Below are 19,919 nucleotides of genomic sequence, written 5' to 3'. Positions count from 1 at the left end.
GTACTATCCCTGATAGGGGATATAACATAGTGGTCATAAAGATACTCACTGGACTTGAGAAAAGAGTGGAGGACCTCAGTGAGACCCTTAACAAAGAGACTGAAAACAGAAAAAAGAACGAAACAGACATTAAGAACTCAATAATGGAAATTAAAGGTACACTAGAGAGAATAAAAAGACTAGAGGAAGCAGAAGAATAAATCAATGACCTGGAGGAAAGAGTAATGTAAAACAATCAAGCTGAGCAGGAGGGAGAAAAAATAATTTAAAAAATGAAAAGAGATTTAGGGAACTCAGCAACACCACCAACTGTAATAACATTTGCATTACAGGGAACCCAGGAGAGGGAGACCAAAGGGGGCAGATGATTTATCTGAAGAAGTAACAGCTGAAAACGTCCTGAATCTGTAGAAGGAAACAGAAATCCAGGTCCAGGAGGCACAGAGAGCCCCCAATAAAATCAACCCATGGAGATCCACACCAAGACACAGAGTAATTAAAATGGCAAAAAGAAATGATAAGGAGAGAATTTTAAAAGCAGCAAGAGAAAAGAAAACAGTTACATACAAGGGAAACTCCTTAGGACCATAAGCTGATTTTTCAACAAAAACTCTGCAGGCCAGAAGGGAGTGGCAGGATATATTCACTACTAAAAGAAAACAACCTGCAGCAAAAAATACTCTATCCGGCAAGACTATCATTCAGAATAGAAGGAGAAATAAAGAGTTTCTCAGGAATTCATGACCATTAAACTAGCCCTACAAGAAATATTAAAGTGGATTATTTGAGTGCAAAAGAAAGACCTTAGGTAGGAGTAACAAAAGTATAGATACACAAGTGTATCTATAAAAAATCAGTCAAGGGATTCACAAAATAAAAGGATGTAAAGTATGACACCATATAGCTAAAATGTAGGTGGGGGTGAGTAATAAAGAACAGGTTTAAACCTCAGAAACCATCAACTTAAAATAGGCTTCTATATGCACAAGATGTTACATACAAACCTAATGGTAACCACAAACCAAAAACCAATAACAGATATGCAAAAAATTAAGAGAAAGTAACAACAGAAAAAACAGAGACAAACTGAAAAAATAGACTTTTACCTATTGAGTACTGCTGGGTACCAGTGGGAAGGTGGGTGAGGGAAGGAGTGAAATAGGTGAATGAGTACTGATGAGTACTGAATAATATACAGAATTACTGAATCACTATATTGTAAATGTAAAACTAACACTGTATGTTAAGTATACTGGAATTAACATTTTAAAAAAAGAGAAAGGAATCCAAATATATCACTAAAGAAAGCCAGCAAACTGTGAGAGAACAAAGCAGGAGAAGAAAGGAACAGAGAAGAACCACAGAGACAACCATAAAGAAAACAAAATGGCAGTAAGTACATACCTATCAATAATTACTTTGAAGTAATTTCTTCAATATTACGTTCCATCAAAAGACATAGGGTGATAGAATGGATAAAAAAGCAAGACTGTCTACAAGAGACTCATTTCAGATCTAAAGACACATGAAGATGGAAAGTGAAGGGAAGGAAAAGCACTTATCATTCAAATGGAAGTGAAAAGAAAGCTGGGGTAGCAGTACTGATATTGGGGGGAAAAGACTTTAAGACAAAGACTATAACAAGGACACTATATAAAGGGAACAATCCAACAAGAAGATCTAATAATTGTAAATATCTATGCACCCAACATGAGAGCACCAAAATACATAAAGCAGCTAATAACAAATATAATGGAAGTAATCAATAGTAATACAATAATGGTAGGGCACTGAAACACCCCACTTGCATTAATGGACAGATCATCTAAACAGAAAATCACTAAGCAAACAGTGGCTTTCAATGACACGCTGGACCAGATGGATCTAACAGACTATTCAGAACATTTCATCCGAAAACAGGAGCATACACATTTTTTTCAAGTGCACATAGAACATGCTCCAGAACAGATTCCATATTAGGCCACAAAACAACTCCCAACAAATTCAAAAAGTCTGAAGTCATACCACACATCTTTTGTGAATACAACACTGTGAAACTAGAAATCAACCAGAAGAAAAAAATCTGAAATGAGCACAAATAACATGCTACTAAACAATGAAGGGGTCAGCCAAGAAATCAAAGAGGAAATCAAAAAATACAGAGACAAATGAAAATGGAAACACAACAATCCAAAATCCTTGGGCTGTAGCAAAAGCTGTTCTAAGAGGGAGGCTGGTAACAATACAGGCCCACCTTAAGCAAGAAAAATCTCAAATAAACAATCTAACCTTACACCTAAAGGAGCTAGAAAAAGAAGAACAAACAAACCCCAAAGCCAGCAGAAGGAAGTAAATAATGAAGATGAGAGCAGAAACGACAACAACAACAACAACAAAAATAGAACTAATCACTGAAACCAGGAGCTGGTACCTTGAAAAGATCAACAAAACTGGTAAACCTTTTGCTGACTCATAAAAATAAATCTCAAACAAAATGAAAAATGAAACTGCAGAAATAACAACTCATACCACAGAAATAAAGGATCATAAGAGAAAATCATGAAAAATTATATGCCAAGAAACTGGAAACCCTAGAAGAAATGGATAAATCCCCAGAAACCTAAAATCTCCCTAAACTGAAAAAGAAACAAACAAACAAAAAAATGAACAGACCAAATGTCAGGAATGAAATAGAATCAGTAATCAAAAACTCTCAACAAACCAACCCCAGGACCAGATGGCTTCACAGGTGAATTCTACCCAATATTTAAAGACTTAAGACCCATTCTTCTCAAACTATTAAAAAAAAAAAAAATAGAAAAGGAAGTAAAGTTTTGAATTCATTCTAGGAGGTCAGCATTATCCTGAGACCAAAACCATATAAAGAAACTAAAAAAGAAAACTACAGACCAATATTCCTGATGAATATAGATGCAAAAATCCTCAACAAAATATTAGCAAACTGAATTCAAAAACACACTTAAAAAAATCATTCACCATGATTGTGTGGGATTTATTCCTAGATTGCAAGGATGGTTCAATATTGTCAAATCAATCAACATGATACATCACATCAATAAGAAAAAGGATAAAAAACCACATGATCATTTCTACAGATGCAGAAAAACCATATGACAAAGTATAACACTCACTCATGATGAAAACCCTCAACAAAGTAAGTCTAGAGGGAACATAACAAAACATAATGAAGGCCATATATGAAAAACCCACAGCTAACATCATAGTCAATGGGGAAAAACTGAAAGCTTTCCCCCTAAGGTCAGGAACAAGATAAGGATGTCCACTCTCACTACACTTATTCAACACAGTATCTGATGGCCACAACCATCAGATAAGAAAAATAAATAAAACACATCCAAACTGGTAAGGAAGAAGTAAAACTTCCACAATTTGCACAGGACAGGACACTTAAAGACTCCACCAAAAAGCTACTAGAATTGATAAGTGAGTTCATTAAGGTCAGAGGATACAAAATCAATGCATTTCTATACACTAATAATGAAGTACCAGAAAGAGAAATTAAGAAAACAATCCCATTTACCAATGTACCAAAAATAATAAAATATCTAGAAATAAACTTAACCATGGAGGTAATTAAAAGACCTGTACTCTGAAAACTATAGGACATTGATAAAAGAAATTGAAGACGACACACACATTTAGAAAGATATTCCACGCTCATGGCTTGGGAGAACAAATACAGTTAAAATGTCTATACTACCCAAAGCAATCCACAGATTTAATGCAATCCTTTCAAAATACCAGCAGCATTTTTCATAGAACTAGAACAAACAATCCTACAATTTGTACAAAACCACAAAAGACCCCAAATAGCCAAAGCAATCTTGAAAAAGAAAAACAAAGATGGAGGTATTATAATCCCAGATTTCAAGATATACTACAAAGCTATACTCATCCAAACAGTATGGTACTGGCACAAAAACAGACACAAAGGTCAACAGAACAAAACAGAGAGCCCAGAAAGAAACCCATGATTATATGGCCAATTAATCTTCAACAAAGGAGGCAAGAATATGCAATGGGGAAAAGACCATCTCTTCCACAAATGGTGCTGGGAAAACTGGACAGCTACATGCAAAAGAACAAAATTGGACCACTTTCCTACATCACACACAAAATAAACTCAAAATGGATTAAGAACCTAAATGTGAGACCTGAAACCATAAAAATTTCCAAAAGAGCACAGGCAGTAATTTCTCTGACATTGGCTATAGCAACATTTTTCTAGATATGTCTCCTGAGGCAAGGGAAATAAAAGCAAAAATAAGCTATTGGGATGTCATCAAAATAAAAAGCTTCTGTGCAGCAAAGGAAAAAACCAACAAAACTAAAAGGCAACTGACTGAATGGAGAAGATATTTGTAAATGACATATCGGATAAACAGTATCCAAAATATATAAAGAATTTATACAACTTGACACAAACACAAGTAATCCAATTTTTAAAAATGGGCAGAAGACACAGACACCACTCCAAAGAAGACATATATATGGTCAACAGACACATGAAAAGATGGTCAACATCATTCATCATCAGAGAAATGCAAATCAAAACCACAATGAGATATGACCTCACATCTGCCAGAATGGCAAAAATCAGAAACACAAAAAACAAGTTGTTGGTGAGGATATGGAAAAGAGGAACTCTCGTGCACAATTAGTGGGAATGCAAACTGGTGCAGCCACTGTGGAAAACACTACAGAGGTTTCTCAAAAAATTAAAAATAGAATTACCATATAATCCAGTAATTCCACTGCTATTTACTCAAAGAATACAAAAACACTAATTCAAAAAGATATATGCACATCTATGTTTATTGCAGGATTATTGACAATAGCCAAATTATGGAAGCAAACCAAGTGTCCATTAATAGAAGAATGACTAAAGAAGATGTGGTGTGTACACACACACACACACACACACGCACACACACGTACACTCGATGAAATATGACTCAGCCATAAAAAAGAAAGATATCATTTGTAACAACAAGGATGGATCGGTAGGGTGTAATGCAAAGTGAAATAAATCAGTCAGAGAAAGACAAATACAATATGATTTTCATTCATACATGGAATTTAAGAAACAAAACAAAGAAAAAAAGAGACAAACCAACAGACTCTTTATTATCGAGAACAATCTGATGGTTACCAGAGGGGAGGAGGGAGGAGGGATGGGTGAAATAGGTGAAGGGCATAAAGAGTACACTCGCCTCGATGAGCACCGAGTAAAATGCAGAGAATTGTCGAATCTCCCTATTGTACATCTAAAACTAATAGAACACTGTATGCGAACTGTACTGAATTTAAAATCAAAGACAAACAGAACAGGTGAATAAATGGTGGAACAGTCACACAACAATGAGAGTGAACAAGGTACAGCAACACACTACAATCTATCATAAATTTGATGTTCAGCAAAAGAAGCCAGACAAAAAGAGACATCCTTACAATTTCACTATAAAAGTATAAAAACAGGCAAAACTAATCTACAGTGTTAGAAGTCAGAACAGTTCTTGCTTGGGACAGGGACAGGCAGTGACAGCAAGGGACACAAAACGGACTTCTAACATGCTAATGAGATTCTGTCTCTTGATCGAGTTGATGGCTGTATGGGTGTGTTCACTTCATGAAAGTACATCAGGCGGTAGTACATTGAAGATTGGCACGCTTTGCTCTCTATATGTTAAACTCCAGTGAAACATAGTCTTTACCAATCCAGACCCTGACCTAGAGGACAGAGAAGGCTAAACACCAAACCTCAGCATTCGTACACAGCAAGTCCTCCCTCCTCTACATGCTCACCTTGACTGTACAGACCAATACCCTTCTATTGGCAGCACCTGGGTCTCTAAACGTATGCAGAACATCAGAGGCACCCCATGTGTGTCTGTAAGAGTTCAGGTGAGCTCAAGAGTCCTGACCCCCAGACAGATTGAGAGATGAAGGCTGATGCTAGTTTCCCACAGAGACATGGCTCAGGTCACAATGCCTCTGAATGTCCAGCTCACCAGGACTGCTCTGTGGACCAGGGCTCTTCCTTTGTGGAATAACCCCCAACAGGTCCCCGACTGACAAGCACCCCTTCTTCTTCACTTTATCTCAGACAAGCAGTCTACAGACTTCAGAGGATAGGAATCAGCTTTGTTTTGCCCCCGCTACATCCTAAAGGGCCAGCACAGTGGCTGGTACACAGCAGCCTGGCCAATAAGTACGGTGTAGGAGTGTCTGAATACGTGAACAAACAGAACTACTTCATCTGTGTACCAGGACCTGGTTCCCAGAAAGGCAAGATCGAGGTCAAGGATGGCTATGCAAAGAAACAAAACATTTTTAAAAACACATGCAAAGGTCTTTCTGAGGCAGGAAGAATTTTTTAAACCATCAACCATGTCATATGAAGAAAAATCACACAATTTATCTCATAACTAGTAAAAACAGCAGTATTTTATCTTTACTATGGATAACACTTTGATACTCTCCTTCACTGAAAATGTCATAGGTCTTATTCAGTTAAGCTGGCCAAAGGTTGAAGACCAAATCCAGAGTCACGGTAAGACTGGCTGGCCCAGAAGTCGGAAGCAATGCCTTAGCCTAATGAAAGTTCTGGACACCAACCAGCCAACCAAGCCCACGGAAGTCACAAAGGAATCAGCATTCCAATAAGCACAAAAAGACACGGAAACTATCCAATCATCCCTTAACAATGGGGCTATGGAAAGACCCCAAACAGCCACACAAATCTGTTCAATTATTATCTGTTAACTATTTTCTCCCTCCTGGCAATGGTTTTATCAATTTTAAGTACGATTAATTAGAGGAAATTCAGCAACACGGGGTAAACCAAAGTTTGATAGTTGGTTCAGTGGGCAAGGGAAAGGCTTCAGAACAAGGAGTATCACCATGTCTCAATAATCCTCAAAATTCCTTGCTTATTACATACTCCTAGCACCACTTAAGCCTCAATACCCATTTCTCTGTAAACTAAAGCTAATGACAGAGACAACTTCCTTCAGGTCATCTGTGCACAAAACATAGCAATTCTGCTACAGAAGATGCAAAGTTGGCCCAGAGTTGGCTGAGTTCAGGCCCCTCCGGAGACATGAAGATTTATTGAGATGACACCCTAGGAGTTTATCTTGTAGAAAGCTCATGTACACAAGTGTCCCTAGAAGCCAGTCAACAGTCAAATGTTATTCTACTCTAGGAGCACCTCCTAACAATGGCTGCTGCTGAGACTACACAGATACACACACTGGAAAGCAAGACCTTTCTTTCTACTGGTACCAATGGTAGCCCCAACGGCCAAAGGGGAAAACGAAGCAGCCATAACAATTTCCTACTACCCAAAATGCTAATTTTGTCTAAAACGTTATTATTCATTGGATCTTATTATGTCGACTATTTAGGATGAACAATAATCCTCCAGGATTTTTCTAGAAATACAGTCTGAAAATTACCTGCATTAGAATTGTCCAGACTGTTTATTTAAAATGCAGCTTCCTGGGTGTCACCTTCGACCTACTGAAGACTATGCTCTGGAATCGGAGGTTGAAATCAACAGTTTATTTTTTTTTAAGATTTTATTTATTCATCTGATGGGGCGCCTGGGTGGCACAGCGGTTAAGCGTCTGCCTTTGGCTCAGGGCGTGATCCCGGCGTTACGGGATCGAGCCCCACATCAGGCTCCTCCGCTGTGAGCCTGCTTCTTCCTCTCCCACTCCCCCTGCTTCTGTTCCCTCTCTCGCTGGCTGTCTCTATCTCTGTCGAATAAATAAATAAAATCTTTAAAAAAAAAAAAGATTTTATTTATTCATTTGAGAGAGAGAGAACACAAGCAGGGCGGAGCAGCAGCAGAGGGAGAAGCAGACTCCTGGCTGAGCAGGGAGCCCAGCACAGGGCTCGATTCCAGGACCCTGAGATCATGACCTGAGCCAAAGGCAGTCATTTAACTGACTAAGCCACCCAGGCGCCCTGAGATCTAGAGTTTAAAGAAGCCCACTAGCGATGTTTCAAGGTTACGAAGCCATGACTATGAAAACCACTGCTCCAGCCCCTCACTCCAGGCACCTTCTCTTTTTGCCTTGGCCCGGCCTTTTTCAGAACTGAAAGTGATTCCTTGTCAACAGTGGGACAGAAAAGACAGAGCTAAAATAGAAGAGTGGAGGCTTATACTCGCTGTGTATGTTTTCTCTATGTTTTATCTGTGCGAAGACTGCCTGGAACGCCCGCACAAAGTTCTGCTTCCCTGCTCCAATCCCGGGCACCAACAGACTTCGCATAAATGCCTGCTCACCCAGCACGGAATCATGCTGGGGACCGTAGACGGTGCCCTCCGTAGTACGACATGTTGCAGATCACACAGGAGGAGTTTGCAAATTCTTACAGATAGTTGTACAATACGTCCTTCCCTCCTCCTTTCCCCAGTATGCCAAATTCAAAAGCAAGTTCATTTTAAAGGAACAAGGGAGAGAGTCTCCTGAGGGCCATATTTATACAGCATCCTAAGAAAAGCAGCCCAATCAAGTTACTGTGGACATTAATGGGTACCCTTCCAGAAGAATCTCCAATAACTCACATCATTAGTTTGTCAATAGATCTTTCCTCCTTCTCAAAAAGAAACCATTGTCCTCATCTCTGTCCGAGGGACACTAAGAGGACCCAGACGGAGGGGCTATGATGCACCCACGCTACTCAGCACTGAACATGTCGCTGAAGGATTTGCATGCATGTCCATCCCTCCCCCTAAAATGTGAACCTTGAAGATGGTAATCTTGGTTCTCACCTTTAGCCTCCATGCCTGGCACCCAGTTGGTTCTCAGCACTGATGCAGGAGAAGGGAATGGGGAGGTGGACAAGGAACAGCTCACTCAAACCACTCTCATTTTTTAAATAAATTCTTCATAAATCATCACTCCACCCAGAAACTCTACGGCGCCTTTATTTTTAAAGAACAGCAGGAATTGCAGGAGCTCTATAGCCCAGGACACTGGATCACAGAGGGAAGGAGAAGCTCATGGGTAGCTGACCCTAGAGGAGGAAGGACTTTCTGAAAGGGGGAGGCAAAGCGGGGGATGGATACTTTCCCATCAGAGAAGGCTGCTAAAGCCCGCAGAGAGGGAGAACAAAAGAACAGGCCATCCTTCCACATACTTGGCCCATCTGTGTACCTCATTTGACACAGGTGACTCATTCCCCTCCCCCCAAAATAGGTGTTAAGCTGAAAATGGGAAAAGTGTGCTTTTAAAATAAGCTAGGAGAGAGCTTGCTGCTGAACAGAATCCTAGGGCAAACACGTCTAATGGAAACACATCAGGATCCTTTCCACTTCAAGACCTTGGGACTTGCTCTTCCCACTGGCTGCCTGGAACACAAGCACCTCCTCTCCTCGCCTGCCTTGCTCCTGTCATCCACCACCTGTCAGCTCCAACAGCTTTCCTGGGGAGGCATTCCCTGACCAAAAGAGTTCATCAGCCCCTTCCCCTCCCCTTTACATAGTCTCAAGGCGTCTGTATCTCTACCTTGTAGCACTTTTGTCTACTGTCCCTACATGATTACTTTGTGATAGTTTATCTGTTTGCCATATTAGATGGTAAGCCCCAAGAGGGTACAAACCGCATCTGTCTTCTTCACACGACACCCAGCAAAGGCCTGGCACCTAGCTGGCATTTGGAGAACATTTTTGCACCAACAAACCATCGTGCCCTGCATTAGCTATTTTTTACTGTTTGGGTTTTCCTAAACCACAGCCAACCTGCTCCGCCTTTAGTGAATTATAGGTCCTCTGATAGCCTGTCATGATCTTGATCTGAAGAGCTACACAAGAGGAGAGAAGGAAGAAAGGCCTGGCCAACCCCACCAATATTTTCCTGTTGGTTTTAAAGCCAAAACAGAAGCTTGGGGACTCCTGAACTCCAACAAGCAACACTTGCTAGACCCTGGAGGAACTTCCTCAAGGACAGTAATGCAGAACCCCACCTACCCCAAAGCCACCCTGGATCTCTCTGTAGGATGAGATGAGGTTTATACATTTTGAGATGGGCCGGAGGCACCCGGATCGGAGCTTAACATTAAAAGTGATACTGATTAGGGCTGAGCTGGCAAAACAGGGCTCCCCGGGAAACCCTTCACATAACTCAGATTTCAGGCACAGCTGGGCACAAAGTCCCTCTCATATACATCATGATGAGTTGCTAGTTTCAGGAGGTCCAGTGATGATGGGAAATATAATGGGAAAGTCTTCAGTGCCAGAAGCTGCAACTGGAAATTAACAGAGAACAGACCCTATGGAACCTCACACAGCCTTCCAGACTGGCAAGGAATGAAGACATGCTCAAGGATAATGGAACAAATCTCCCCAACATTTCTCTAAGACATGAGACAGTAAACAACATCTGCAGCTGTGTGCCAACAATTCACTCACAGGGCAGAAGACAAGTGACCCTCGGAAAGCAAATCAGAGGAGCAGGTCTACCAGCCACTCAAAGATCATGAGCATCTCACTTTGTGCTTTGCGTCATGATCTCACTCATCCTCCCCCAAGCCCAGCAAGTAGGTATGATTGCTCTACTGTTATAGATGAGGAAAGTGACGCTCTGGCCAAAGACCCAAGTTTATATTTGGCAAGACTGCAAGGTGACCTAGGTCAAGAGTGGGCTCTTCACTATGAAAGGACTCAGCTTCAAAGAGCTTTGCCTGAATTGTGCAGGGGTTGGGTTTCTTTTTCAGGTTTGCCTGGACTCTCAACAGCACCCCCATCTGTTGGTACCCATAATCACTATCAATAACTAAAAGAATGAGACATGTGTCCAAAGCTAGCATGACTTACTGGGGCCAGCCCTCTGCAAAGAACAACTTGTCCCCATCCTGGAGATGTGGAAAGTCCTGATCCCCAATAATTCACTCACTCATTCGCTCATTCATTCATTCACTGAGCAGCCTACTGTGCTGGACTTAATGGTAAAGGTCCAGGAACACTGAGCTCTATACGACAGTGTATCCTGAAAAGGGTTATAAAGTTGTAAGGTCCCAGCTTAGAGATAGAGACTAGAACTGTCCCCCCCCAAAAAATGTTTTTCCAGCATGAGTATGATGTAGAATTTCCACCTACCAAAAACTATAAAAGCATAAATGTCTGTAATTCTCCTATAGGCTTTTGTGTGTGTGTGTGTGTGTGTGTGTGTGTGTGTGTGTGTGAAGATTTTACTTATTTATTTGTCAGAGAGAAAGCACACACACAAGCAGGGGGAACAGCAGGCAGAGGGAGAGGGAGAAGCAGGCTCCTCAAGGAGCCTGATGCAAGACTCGATCCCAGGACCCTAGGATCATGACCTGAGCCAAAGGCAGCTGCTCAACCAACTAAGCCACCCAGGCATCTCTCCTATAGGCTTTCTTTCCCAGGGGTACATCAAGAGGTGTGCTTAGGAAAAAATACAAGTCAATACAATGTTTACTCCCCACCTACTGTGTGCCAGGCACAATAAGACTCAGGCTCTGACTTCAGGAAGCACCCAATGATTTAAAAAACTAAAATATAAATATATACAACTAAAATTGAGGAATAATACATGAAGTGTTATAGGAGTTGTTGTTAATATTAAAAAATTGAGGTACCCTATGATCCAGCAATTGCACTACTGGGTATTTACCCCAAAGATACAGACATAGTGAAGAGAAGGGCCATATGCACCTCAATGTTCATAGCAGCATTGTCCACAATAGCTAAATCGTGGAAGGAGCCGAGATGCCCTACAACAGATGACTGGATTAAGAAGATGTGGTCCATATGTACAATGGAATATTACTCAGCTATCAGAAAGAACAATTTCTCAACATTTGCTGCAACATGGACGGCACTGGAGATAATGCTAAGCAAAATAAGTCAAGCAGAGAAAGACAATTATCATATGGTTTCACTCATTTATGGAACATAAGAAGTAGGAAGATCGGTAGGGGAAGAAAGGGAAGAAGAAAGGGGGGGTAAACAGAAGGGGGAATGAACCATGAGAGACTATGGACTCTGGGAAACAAACTGAGGGCTTCAGAGGGGAGGGGGGGAATGGGATAGACCGGTGATGGGTAGTAAGGAGGGCACGTATTGCATGGTGCACTGGGCGTTATACGCAAGTAATAAATCATGAAACTTTAAAAAAAAAATTTTAAATAAAATTTTTTAAAAAAGGTTAAAAAAAAATAGTCTCTACATGTTCAGTATTTATTACACCAGATTCTTTGCTAAGAGCTTCCCAAGTATTAGCCAGTTTACTCTTCACGCCAGCACGTAAGGCTGGTTAACATAGTGGACATCCATGACTCCTTAAGGAGCTACCCCCCAACCCTCCCTTCCACCATGGGATTCAGTGGAGCCCCCACCACCACTTTAGCCCCAGGTCCCAGGCCTGGACAACTGGCATATTCTACCCAATTGTCCAGAGTGGTTGACTGGGAATGGGTATATAAAACGGGTGAATCTTGAAAAGTCTCAATTCTGGGAATTTTGTTGGCACTATTGGGACATAAAAACTTAATGATGATATAAATTTGTACTTGCCATGAGCTACCACATGGAATTAATGAGCCTGAGAACAAAACCAACAGAGGGGAAAGAAAGCCCAAAGGCAGGGGGTGGGGGAGAGAGGAACGATGAGCACACACACTCAAGTCCTGTGATGGAAGCTGAGTGTCTGGATCCAACCTTACCTAAAATCATAGCTGATCAGTAGAATCTTCAGTTACAAAGTGAGTAAGTTCTCTTTTCCATTTAAGCCAGCATGAACTAGATTTTGGTTACTTGAAACTCAGAGTCCTCACCAATAAAGTGTTATTATCCCCACTTAACAAATGAAAAGTCAGGGATTCAGAGAGGACAAACAATCTAACTACTTTAAATTTAAATAACTAAGGTTTGGGAGGCCACAGGGGAGTAGGCGCTGAGTCAGCCTGCTGAAATGCCAGGGGCTTATTTTTTCCCTCCATCCACCAGGGCCAAGGTGGAGACAGGCAAGTCACCTTATTAAGCTCCTTTCTCTGCGTGGTGGGTTCCTTTCTTGTTTACCTTTACAGTGAGCGGGCGGTCCTCTGGGGACCCAGCTTTACCCAAGGGTCTATTAAATTCTTCATTCTGGGCACTGTCTTCTTTCTTAGAAGTACACAAAATGGTGCATCTTAAAAGTAATGGCATCTTATATTAGATGAAATAGAGTAAGAAAATACTTGTAACCTTGGGCAAATTGTTTGATCCTTTACAGGAAATTTATTTGATTTGTAGTTATCTAATCTGGGGAGAGGAGATCCATGGTGAGCCTGGGTCTGAGAAATTTCCTGAGGAACATTTACAGTCACCTCACCAGAAGAAAGGTAAAGAGAGTCATCCTCAAAGTGTTTTCAGTTTAGATATTGAGTGTGTTTGGTCTGAAACACGTTACTCTAGGTAAATAAGATATGATTTATCATAAAACATTTAGTTACTAACATTACTTTCTCTCTCCAAACAAGATAAAAGAGTCGAGCTAACAATTAGGTCCGATTCCTCTAGGGGAGTAGCACAGGCCCCACAATCCATTTGGGACCACTTCTTGCTTTTGGAAATAATCTCATGAGCCTATAGGAGAGGACTTACCCTCTCAGCAAACCTCTCAGTTCAGCGGAAGCCCTACAGGGCAGGACTTGGGGGTGGGGGACCAGAAGAGGCAGGGGAACTCAGCCTAGGAAGGTCAACTGGGCCAGAATCTCTCCCATCCTTGCCAGCCAAGAACTAGGTTTTCTCTGGCAAGGACAAACTGAAGGTATGGACAGAAAACATGAGAATGGTCTCAGGCCTACTGACTCCCAAACTGTCTCTTTACAATGATTCCTGTGAAATAATTATTTCTATCAGTGGTCATTTAGTACAGGGGACTTAAGATAGTGGGTTCATTAAAAAGAGTCAGGATCACAAACTCATTTAAGTCTCCTTGAACCTGTTTAATCAAAATGATTTTCTGCTACTCTCTATTACAAGCCAAGCTTCTGTGGTGACAGATTAATGACTGATGCCCTAAGCCATACCACCTCTCTTGTCACCAACTCTACAGACTGAGCCAGCTACTACTCTATCAGTAAGCCCCATTCGCCCTTGAAACTCATGACAGCTGAGATGTTAAGATCAAGTGAGCCGATCAGACGCTCACTGCCACCCCAGTTCTGCTACAGAGACCACCAAATCCCACAGAGTGTACACCAAGAGGAGAAAGAATGCAGGCTGGTCCTTGTGGTCTCATTAGAATTACAAACTCAGGTCACTCCGGACTAAGATAAATGCCAGCCAAGGCAACATTTCTGATTCTTCAGGCCTGCTCAAGGTAATTATCCTGGAGTTAAATGTCAAGTCTAGTTTCATGTGTGCAAAAGAAAGAAAATGTCATGTTTGGTGTAAGCAACAATATTATTTTAATCAAATCAGAAGCTCATTATTAGCAGAAGACAAGCCCTGATGTGACCCCTACAGTAAGCCGTATCTACCTGGCTTCCATTCCACTTTGTCTCAAACTAAGATTCTTCACTGATTGCCCGCAGACATAAAGCAGGAAAGACTTACAATGGGATATCAAAGGCGCCTCACACCTTAAATCCGCTCCACTCTTGATTGACTGCAATGCACAGTGAGAATCTGGAATCAGGCTGCCTGGGTCCAGTCCAGGCTCCTCCACAGCCCAGCTCTGTCACTTAGAGCAACAGCTTCAACCTCCCAGTAAATGGTCGATAATAGTACTTCTCTCCTAAGATGGTTATGAATTTTAAATGAGATAATATATGTAAAGTGCCTTAAACAATGTGCTTGGTTCATGTCAGGTATTATCTATTTCTGCAATGTTTTAATTTTTTAATTATAACCAGAATGTATGACTGTTTTAAGAAAAACAATTTTAAAAAACAGAATAAAAAAGAAATGCATGAAAGCCTAAGTTAAAGGATTTCCTATGATAGACAAGAGGTTGCTGAGAGAAGAGATCACATTATTTATCTTGTGCACCCTTACAGCCCACACGGCCTAGCACATTCTAGAGTCAGATAGGTGTGGGAATGAATGTGCAAATAAATGTAAGAATGAACAGAGGAAAATTTCCTTAGAGGAATGACTATGCAAAGTGAAATCACACTGAGGAAAAATCCAGAGAATGACTATAGCATCTTGACCCCTCAATCTCAAACCAGAGAGAAGTTAAATGTATGACAGCAGAAAGCTGGAAATTATTGTACAACATAATACAAACATCTACCTTCTTCATCTTCTCCTTCTCAGTACTGTATTTGTGCAAAAGTCTCAGTCTCTGTTTGTCCAAAACATCCCAACTGTTCATCTTTATAAAAGAATGATGACCAAACTAACAGACCACCAGTAAAATTAGGAGCAAACATCTTCCACCATTTCAACATTGTTCTGTTTCTCCTGGATCCATCACTCCTGGCAACAAGCCGTGGAGTAGTTCTGAAAATTTTGTTTCTGCTAATATGTGTGTACCTAGAGCAACAGGACCACCTCAAAGTGCTAAGCAGTGGCTCTCAGGTCATTGCTGGGATTGTCACAGCACACCCATGCAGGGGAGCATGGAGCACACAGCCGGCCATCACTGCCATTTCAAAGTGAGCCCAATAAAAACCACCGAAGGGTATGATCAACATTTTAAAAGGAGACTTTAGTTTTCAGTTTCACAAAGTCAAAAATCACTTCTAAATCTTTCTCCCCCAGGTGCCTAAGTGGCTCAGTTGGTTGAGCAACCAACTCTTGGTTTCAACTCAGGTCGTGATCTTGGGGTCATGAGATCAAGCCCCACATCAGGCTCTGTGCTCGGACAGAGTCTGCTTGGGATTCCCTCTCTCCCTCTGCCTCTCCTCTCTCTTCCTTTCTCTCTTTCTCAGAAAAATATACAAACCTTTAAAAGATAAAAATTTTAAAAACTTAAAAATAAATCTCTCTCCCCTGAGTGCAATAAAGTGACAAGTCAGGGGAAAGGCAACAAGCTTTTTTTCCACAATGACTTTCAAATATTGACAAGCATCATACCAGTAATCTCAGGACACAGTCTCTATAAGTCATCCGTGGCTTCAACAAAACAATTAAAACACTAACAGAGAAGCTAAGCTTTGTCAACCTTGAGCAAGATCTGGCTCAGTGCAAACAATTGGGCTGGCTGAGCAACTGCCCCATTAGTTGGGTCTTTGTCCACTGTTCACTGAACATGCGGTTTTCAGAGCAAGCAACATTTTACTGCCTGGTCCCAGGGAACAGAGGCTTTGTGGTTACTCCGAGTAAATGACCCAAGGAAGATGCTTGAAGGTGGAGTAAAAGAGCATCTAGTTTGAGTTTCACAACTTTGAAGAGGTTACTAGCCACAGCTGGTATCACAAGACCCCATGAAGCATATAAAATGGTTGATGATAAACTTGTCTGGAATTTTTTTAACATTTTTAGATGTTTTTAATGGTATGCTAGATTAAAGTATCATTTTAAAAGAATATATGCTGGTAAAAATATTACCACCTAAAATTCTCCAGAAACAAGCAAACAAACAAACAAAAAAAAAAAACAGTATGTATGGACATTGAAGCATTTCTCTTCTTACTAAGCTTCAGACATGCTTACAATGTTTAAGGCAATTTTGCCTAAATGTGGTAAGAATTACCAAGAATGTTTGTTTAAAATAGAATTGGTTGGTTTTTTTTTTTTTAAGATTTTATTTTATTTATTTGACAGAGAGAGAGACAGCCAGCGAGAGAGGGAACACAAGCAGGGGGAGTGGGAGAGGAAGAAGCAGGCTCCCAGCAGAAAAGCCTGACATGGGGCTCGATCCCAGAACTCCGGGATCACGCCCTGAGCCGAAGGCACACGCTTAACGACTGCGCCACCCAGGAGCCTCACCAAGAATGTTCGTTTAAAATAGAGTTTTCCAGCAGTCGTTCTAGCAGTGTGGAATCAGCTCTCCAGGGGAGGCATGTGGGTGCTAGAATTAAACAAACACCCCAGGTGAGCTTCATGATCAGTCAGGTTCAGGAAAACACTGACCCAAGGACAAAAAATGTCACCATATGCAAGCAACATGAGAAATGGAGAAAAAGGTCAACTTCTAAAAATTTAAAGCTTAATGGGAAATCAGAGTAATGTCGTGCTTATGACATACCAAGAATAGAAACTCTTAAGCAGACATAAAAGCACAGTAAACCCTTCCACACCCTGAGGGCCAACAAGAGCAGGTGCTTTCAATCCGACCTAGGTGCCCCTCTAACCAAGGCATCAGCAAAGGTGTTCCTTCTCCTCCACACCTGGCCCAAATCTTCCACCTCTAGCCAAGTTAAGCATCTGCCTTGTCCCTCAACTCTATCTAAAATGTAACGATAAAATAAATTTTAAAAAGAAAAATTATTTCTACCCTATTGAGTCCATAAATGAGTGCTTCTTTGGGGGCACCTTTTGGGCAGTTTGGCATCTTTTTCAGTCTCAGACAAATAAAGTCATCACAGGACTCCACCGAACTGAACAGAAAGGGGATGCAAGATGGTTAACAGAGCAGGTCAGGGACAGGGGGAAGTGTACCAGACATCTCGTGGCTGGGGGAAGCAAAGAGGAAGTCTGCTGCATAAGTCAAGCTCAAAATAACTGTGAAAGTTCATTGAAAGTGTTTGAAAACACCTTTCTAAGAGAAGCAGCCCACAGTCAACTAAAGAGAGAAGGAAGAGGGAGACAGAGAGGGAGAAGCCCTCATTCGAGGCTATGCGCACACCTGCTCCTCAGCAATGGAACCTGGAGAGGTGCTCTTTAGAAAGTACAAAAAAATATCTGGATTCACTGAATTTCCTCATACTTTCCCCCTGCAAGGGTTTGAGGCTACCAGAAATGGGGCTAGACAAATCCAGTAAAAGGAGGATGACTCCCACACATCTCCCTCCTAAAAGAGCCCTGTGACAAGAACAGGGACTCTGTGGTGCCGGTGTCTCTCAAGGGCTGGAAATCCTCATGTTAAGTATTATACAAGTTCTCTCCCAGTGCCCTCCAAGCACATGGCCCCAGCCACCTGGGAGAGCCTTTGAAAGAGCTGTCTGCAGCTCCCACAGCACCCGAGGGGTTGCCATCTGCTGGAAACACTGTGCCAGGTGCTTCTGGTCCTGCATCCTCTGGGACATACCTGTGGAGCAGCAGCCAGCCTTGGGGCAGAACAGGCAGCCGATGTGCCTCCCAGGGCTGCCCCAGAGCAGCAACCCTCTGCACCCACTCGTCTTCAGGGCAGGAGACCAACTCCACGAGTGGCCTGCTCCCTTTCCCCTAAGACCCCGAGGATCGACACCACCACACCACTACCATCAACCTCTGATCAGGACCATTGCCACCACCCTCCAAACCTCCTAGAACACCTGTCTTTCTAACAAGTCAGCTGGGCTCAGCCTCAAGCCTAGCATCTGCAGCACGGATTCTTCTGGCACAGCCCAGAGATGGTCCAAATCGCTGCTGCCCCAGGAAGGTTCTCTACGGAGCTCGGTAAAGTCAACTGTCAACGTTAGGGGAATTGAGGGCCTGAGGAAGCCTCTCTCCGAGCCGCCTGCTGTTCACACCATGTTGCTCAGTCACCTCCCCCAGGCTGTGATAACACACACCTGGACCACAGGTCGCAGGCAAAGAGCATCAAGCCTTCGAAGTTGTCTTCAAAGTTCTTCCCTGACAAGAGGCAGCCCAGGAACCCCGACCACCAAGCTGCGGTGGGAGGTCTGCACCAATCCCCGCTCCACCCCGCCCCAGAGGCCCCCTCTCAGAGAGGTTCCCCAGCCCCGCAGGGCCTGGCAGCAGCCGCGGTACTCACGTCTCGAAAGCGGTTCCAGTACTTGTCCCGGTCGTACTGGGAGACGGTGCTCAGCCACTGGTCATTGTCTAGGAAATTGCCGTTGTTGGGGCCCGCGCCGCCGGCCAGCGCGTCCAGGTGCCGGCTCTCGACCTGGAGGAAGCACCACGCCGCGGCCGCCGCCGCCAGCACCGCGATCGCTGGCATCTGCGGGCAGGGGGCACGCAGGGGCGTGAGGCGGGAGGGCAGGGCCGGGCGAGCCCCTCGCGGCGCCCCGGGCTCTCGGCGCCTCCGCGACCCGCCCGGGCTGTAGGGATTGGGGTCTCACGGCGGGAAAAGGGTCACCGCCCGCGCACCCCGGGCGCCTGTCACCCGGGGACGCCTCTCACGAATGGGGGGCTTAGTTACAAATTAAGAGGCTGCGTCACAAATTAGGGGCTGCTACCAAACTATAGAGGACCCCTGCCGCCTATTCTCCGGGTGCCCCACAGACCGCTACTCTCTCGGCTCGGGGTTCTCAGCACCCCTCCCCAAAAACCGGGAGCCCTGGATCGGCAAGCCGCACTCCCACAGACGGAGCCCAGAGCTGTGGAGTAGGGAAGGGGAGAATAGGGCTCGGAGCAGCAGCCCAGGCTCTGGCCGAACGGGGTGCGGGGAGGAGGTACCCGTAGCGGGGTGGGGGGTCCCCCTCGCCTGCCCTGCCGCCTCGGCAAGAGGGGCGCTCGGAGATACCCCCAGGCCCTGACCCTGCCAGCCTGCCGGTGGTCGCGGGGAGGTCCCAACTACGCCAAGTTGGGGCGCGGGGTTCCGCGGGGCACGTACCGTGGGGGCCGGCCCGGGTCGCCGCGTCCGAGTTGCTCGAGCTCGCGTAGCGCGGTCGCGGAGGAGGCTATCAGCCGGCTCTCTCTCCTACGCTCCTGCCACCCGCCACCGCGCGTCCGGCCGCTTTGTGAGCCCGCGGCGCTCTGGCTCAGCTCGCTCTCCGGCTTGCTCGGGCGCGGCGACCGCGGGCGGAGGATCCCGAGCGCACGAGCCGAGGCCTCTGGCGACCCCTGGCGGCCGCGCGCTGCT

General features: G+C 43.6%; 1 protein-coding gene across 1 annotated transcript in view; it reads right to left on the bottom strand.

The window, feature by feature from the left end:
* SPOCK1 (SPARC (osteonectin), cwcv and kazal like domains proteoglycan 1) overlaps window positions 1–19,919 on the bottom strand; it is a 494,193-nt gene extending 474,274 nt beyond the window's left edge. The window contains exons 1-2 of the mRNA XM_045794635.2: window positions 19,671–19,919; window positions 18,870–19,055 (exon numbers count right to left, since the gene is read on the bottom strand). Of these exons, the coding sequence (XP_045650591.1) occupies window positions 18,870–19,055 (186 nt within the window). The 5' untranslated portion in view covers window positions 19,671–19,919. The remainder of the gene's footprint in view (window positions 1–18,869; window positions 19,056–19,670) is intronic.

This window comes from Ursus americanus, chromosome 5, assembly GCF_024610735.1.
Source record: "Ursus americanus isolate L20-20 chromosome 5, mUrsAme1.1.p, whole genome shotgun sequence".
NCBI classification, from domain to species: domain Eukaryota; kingdom Metazoa; phylum Chordata; class Mammalia; order Carnivora; family Ursidae; genus Ursus; species Ursus americanus.
The sequence above is the reverse complement of the archived record's forward strand: the minus strand, read 5'-3'. Positions and strand labels throughout refer to the sequence as shown.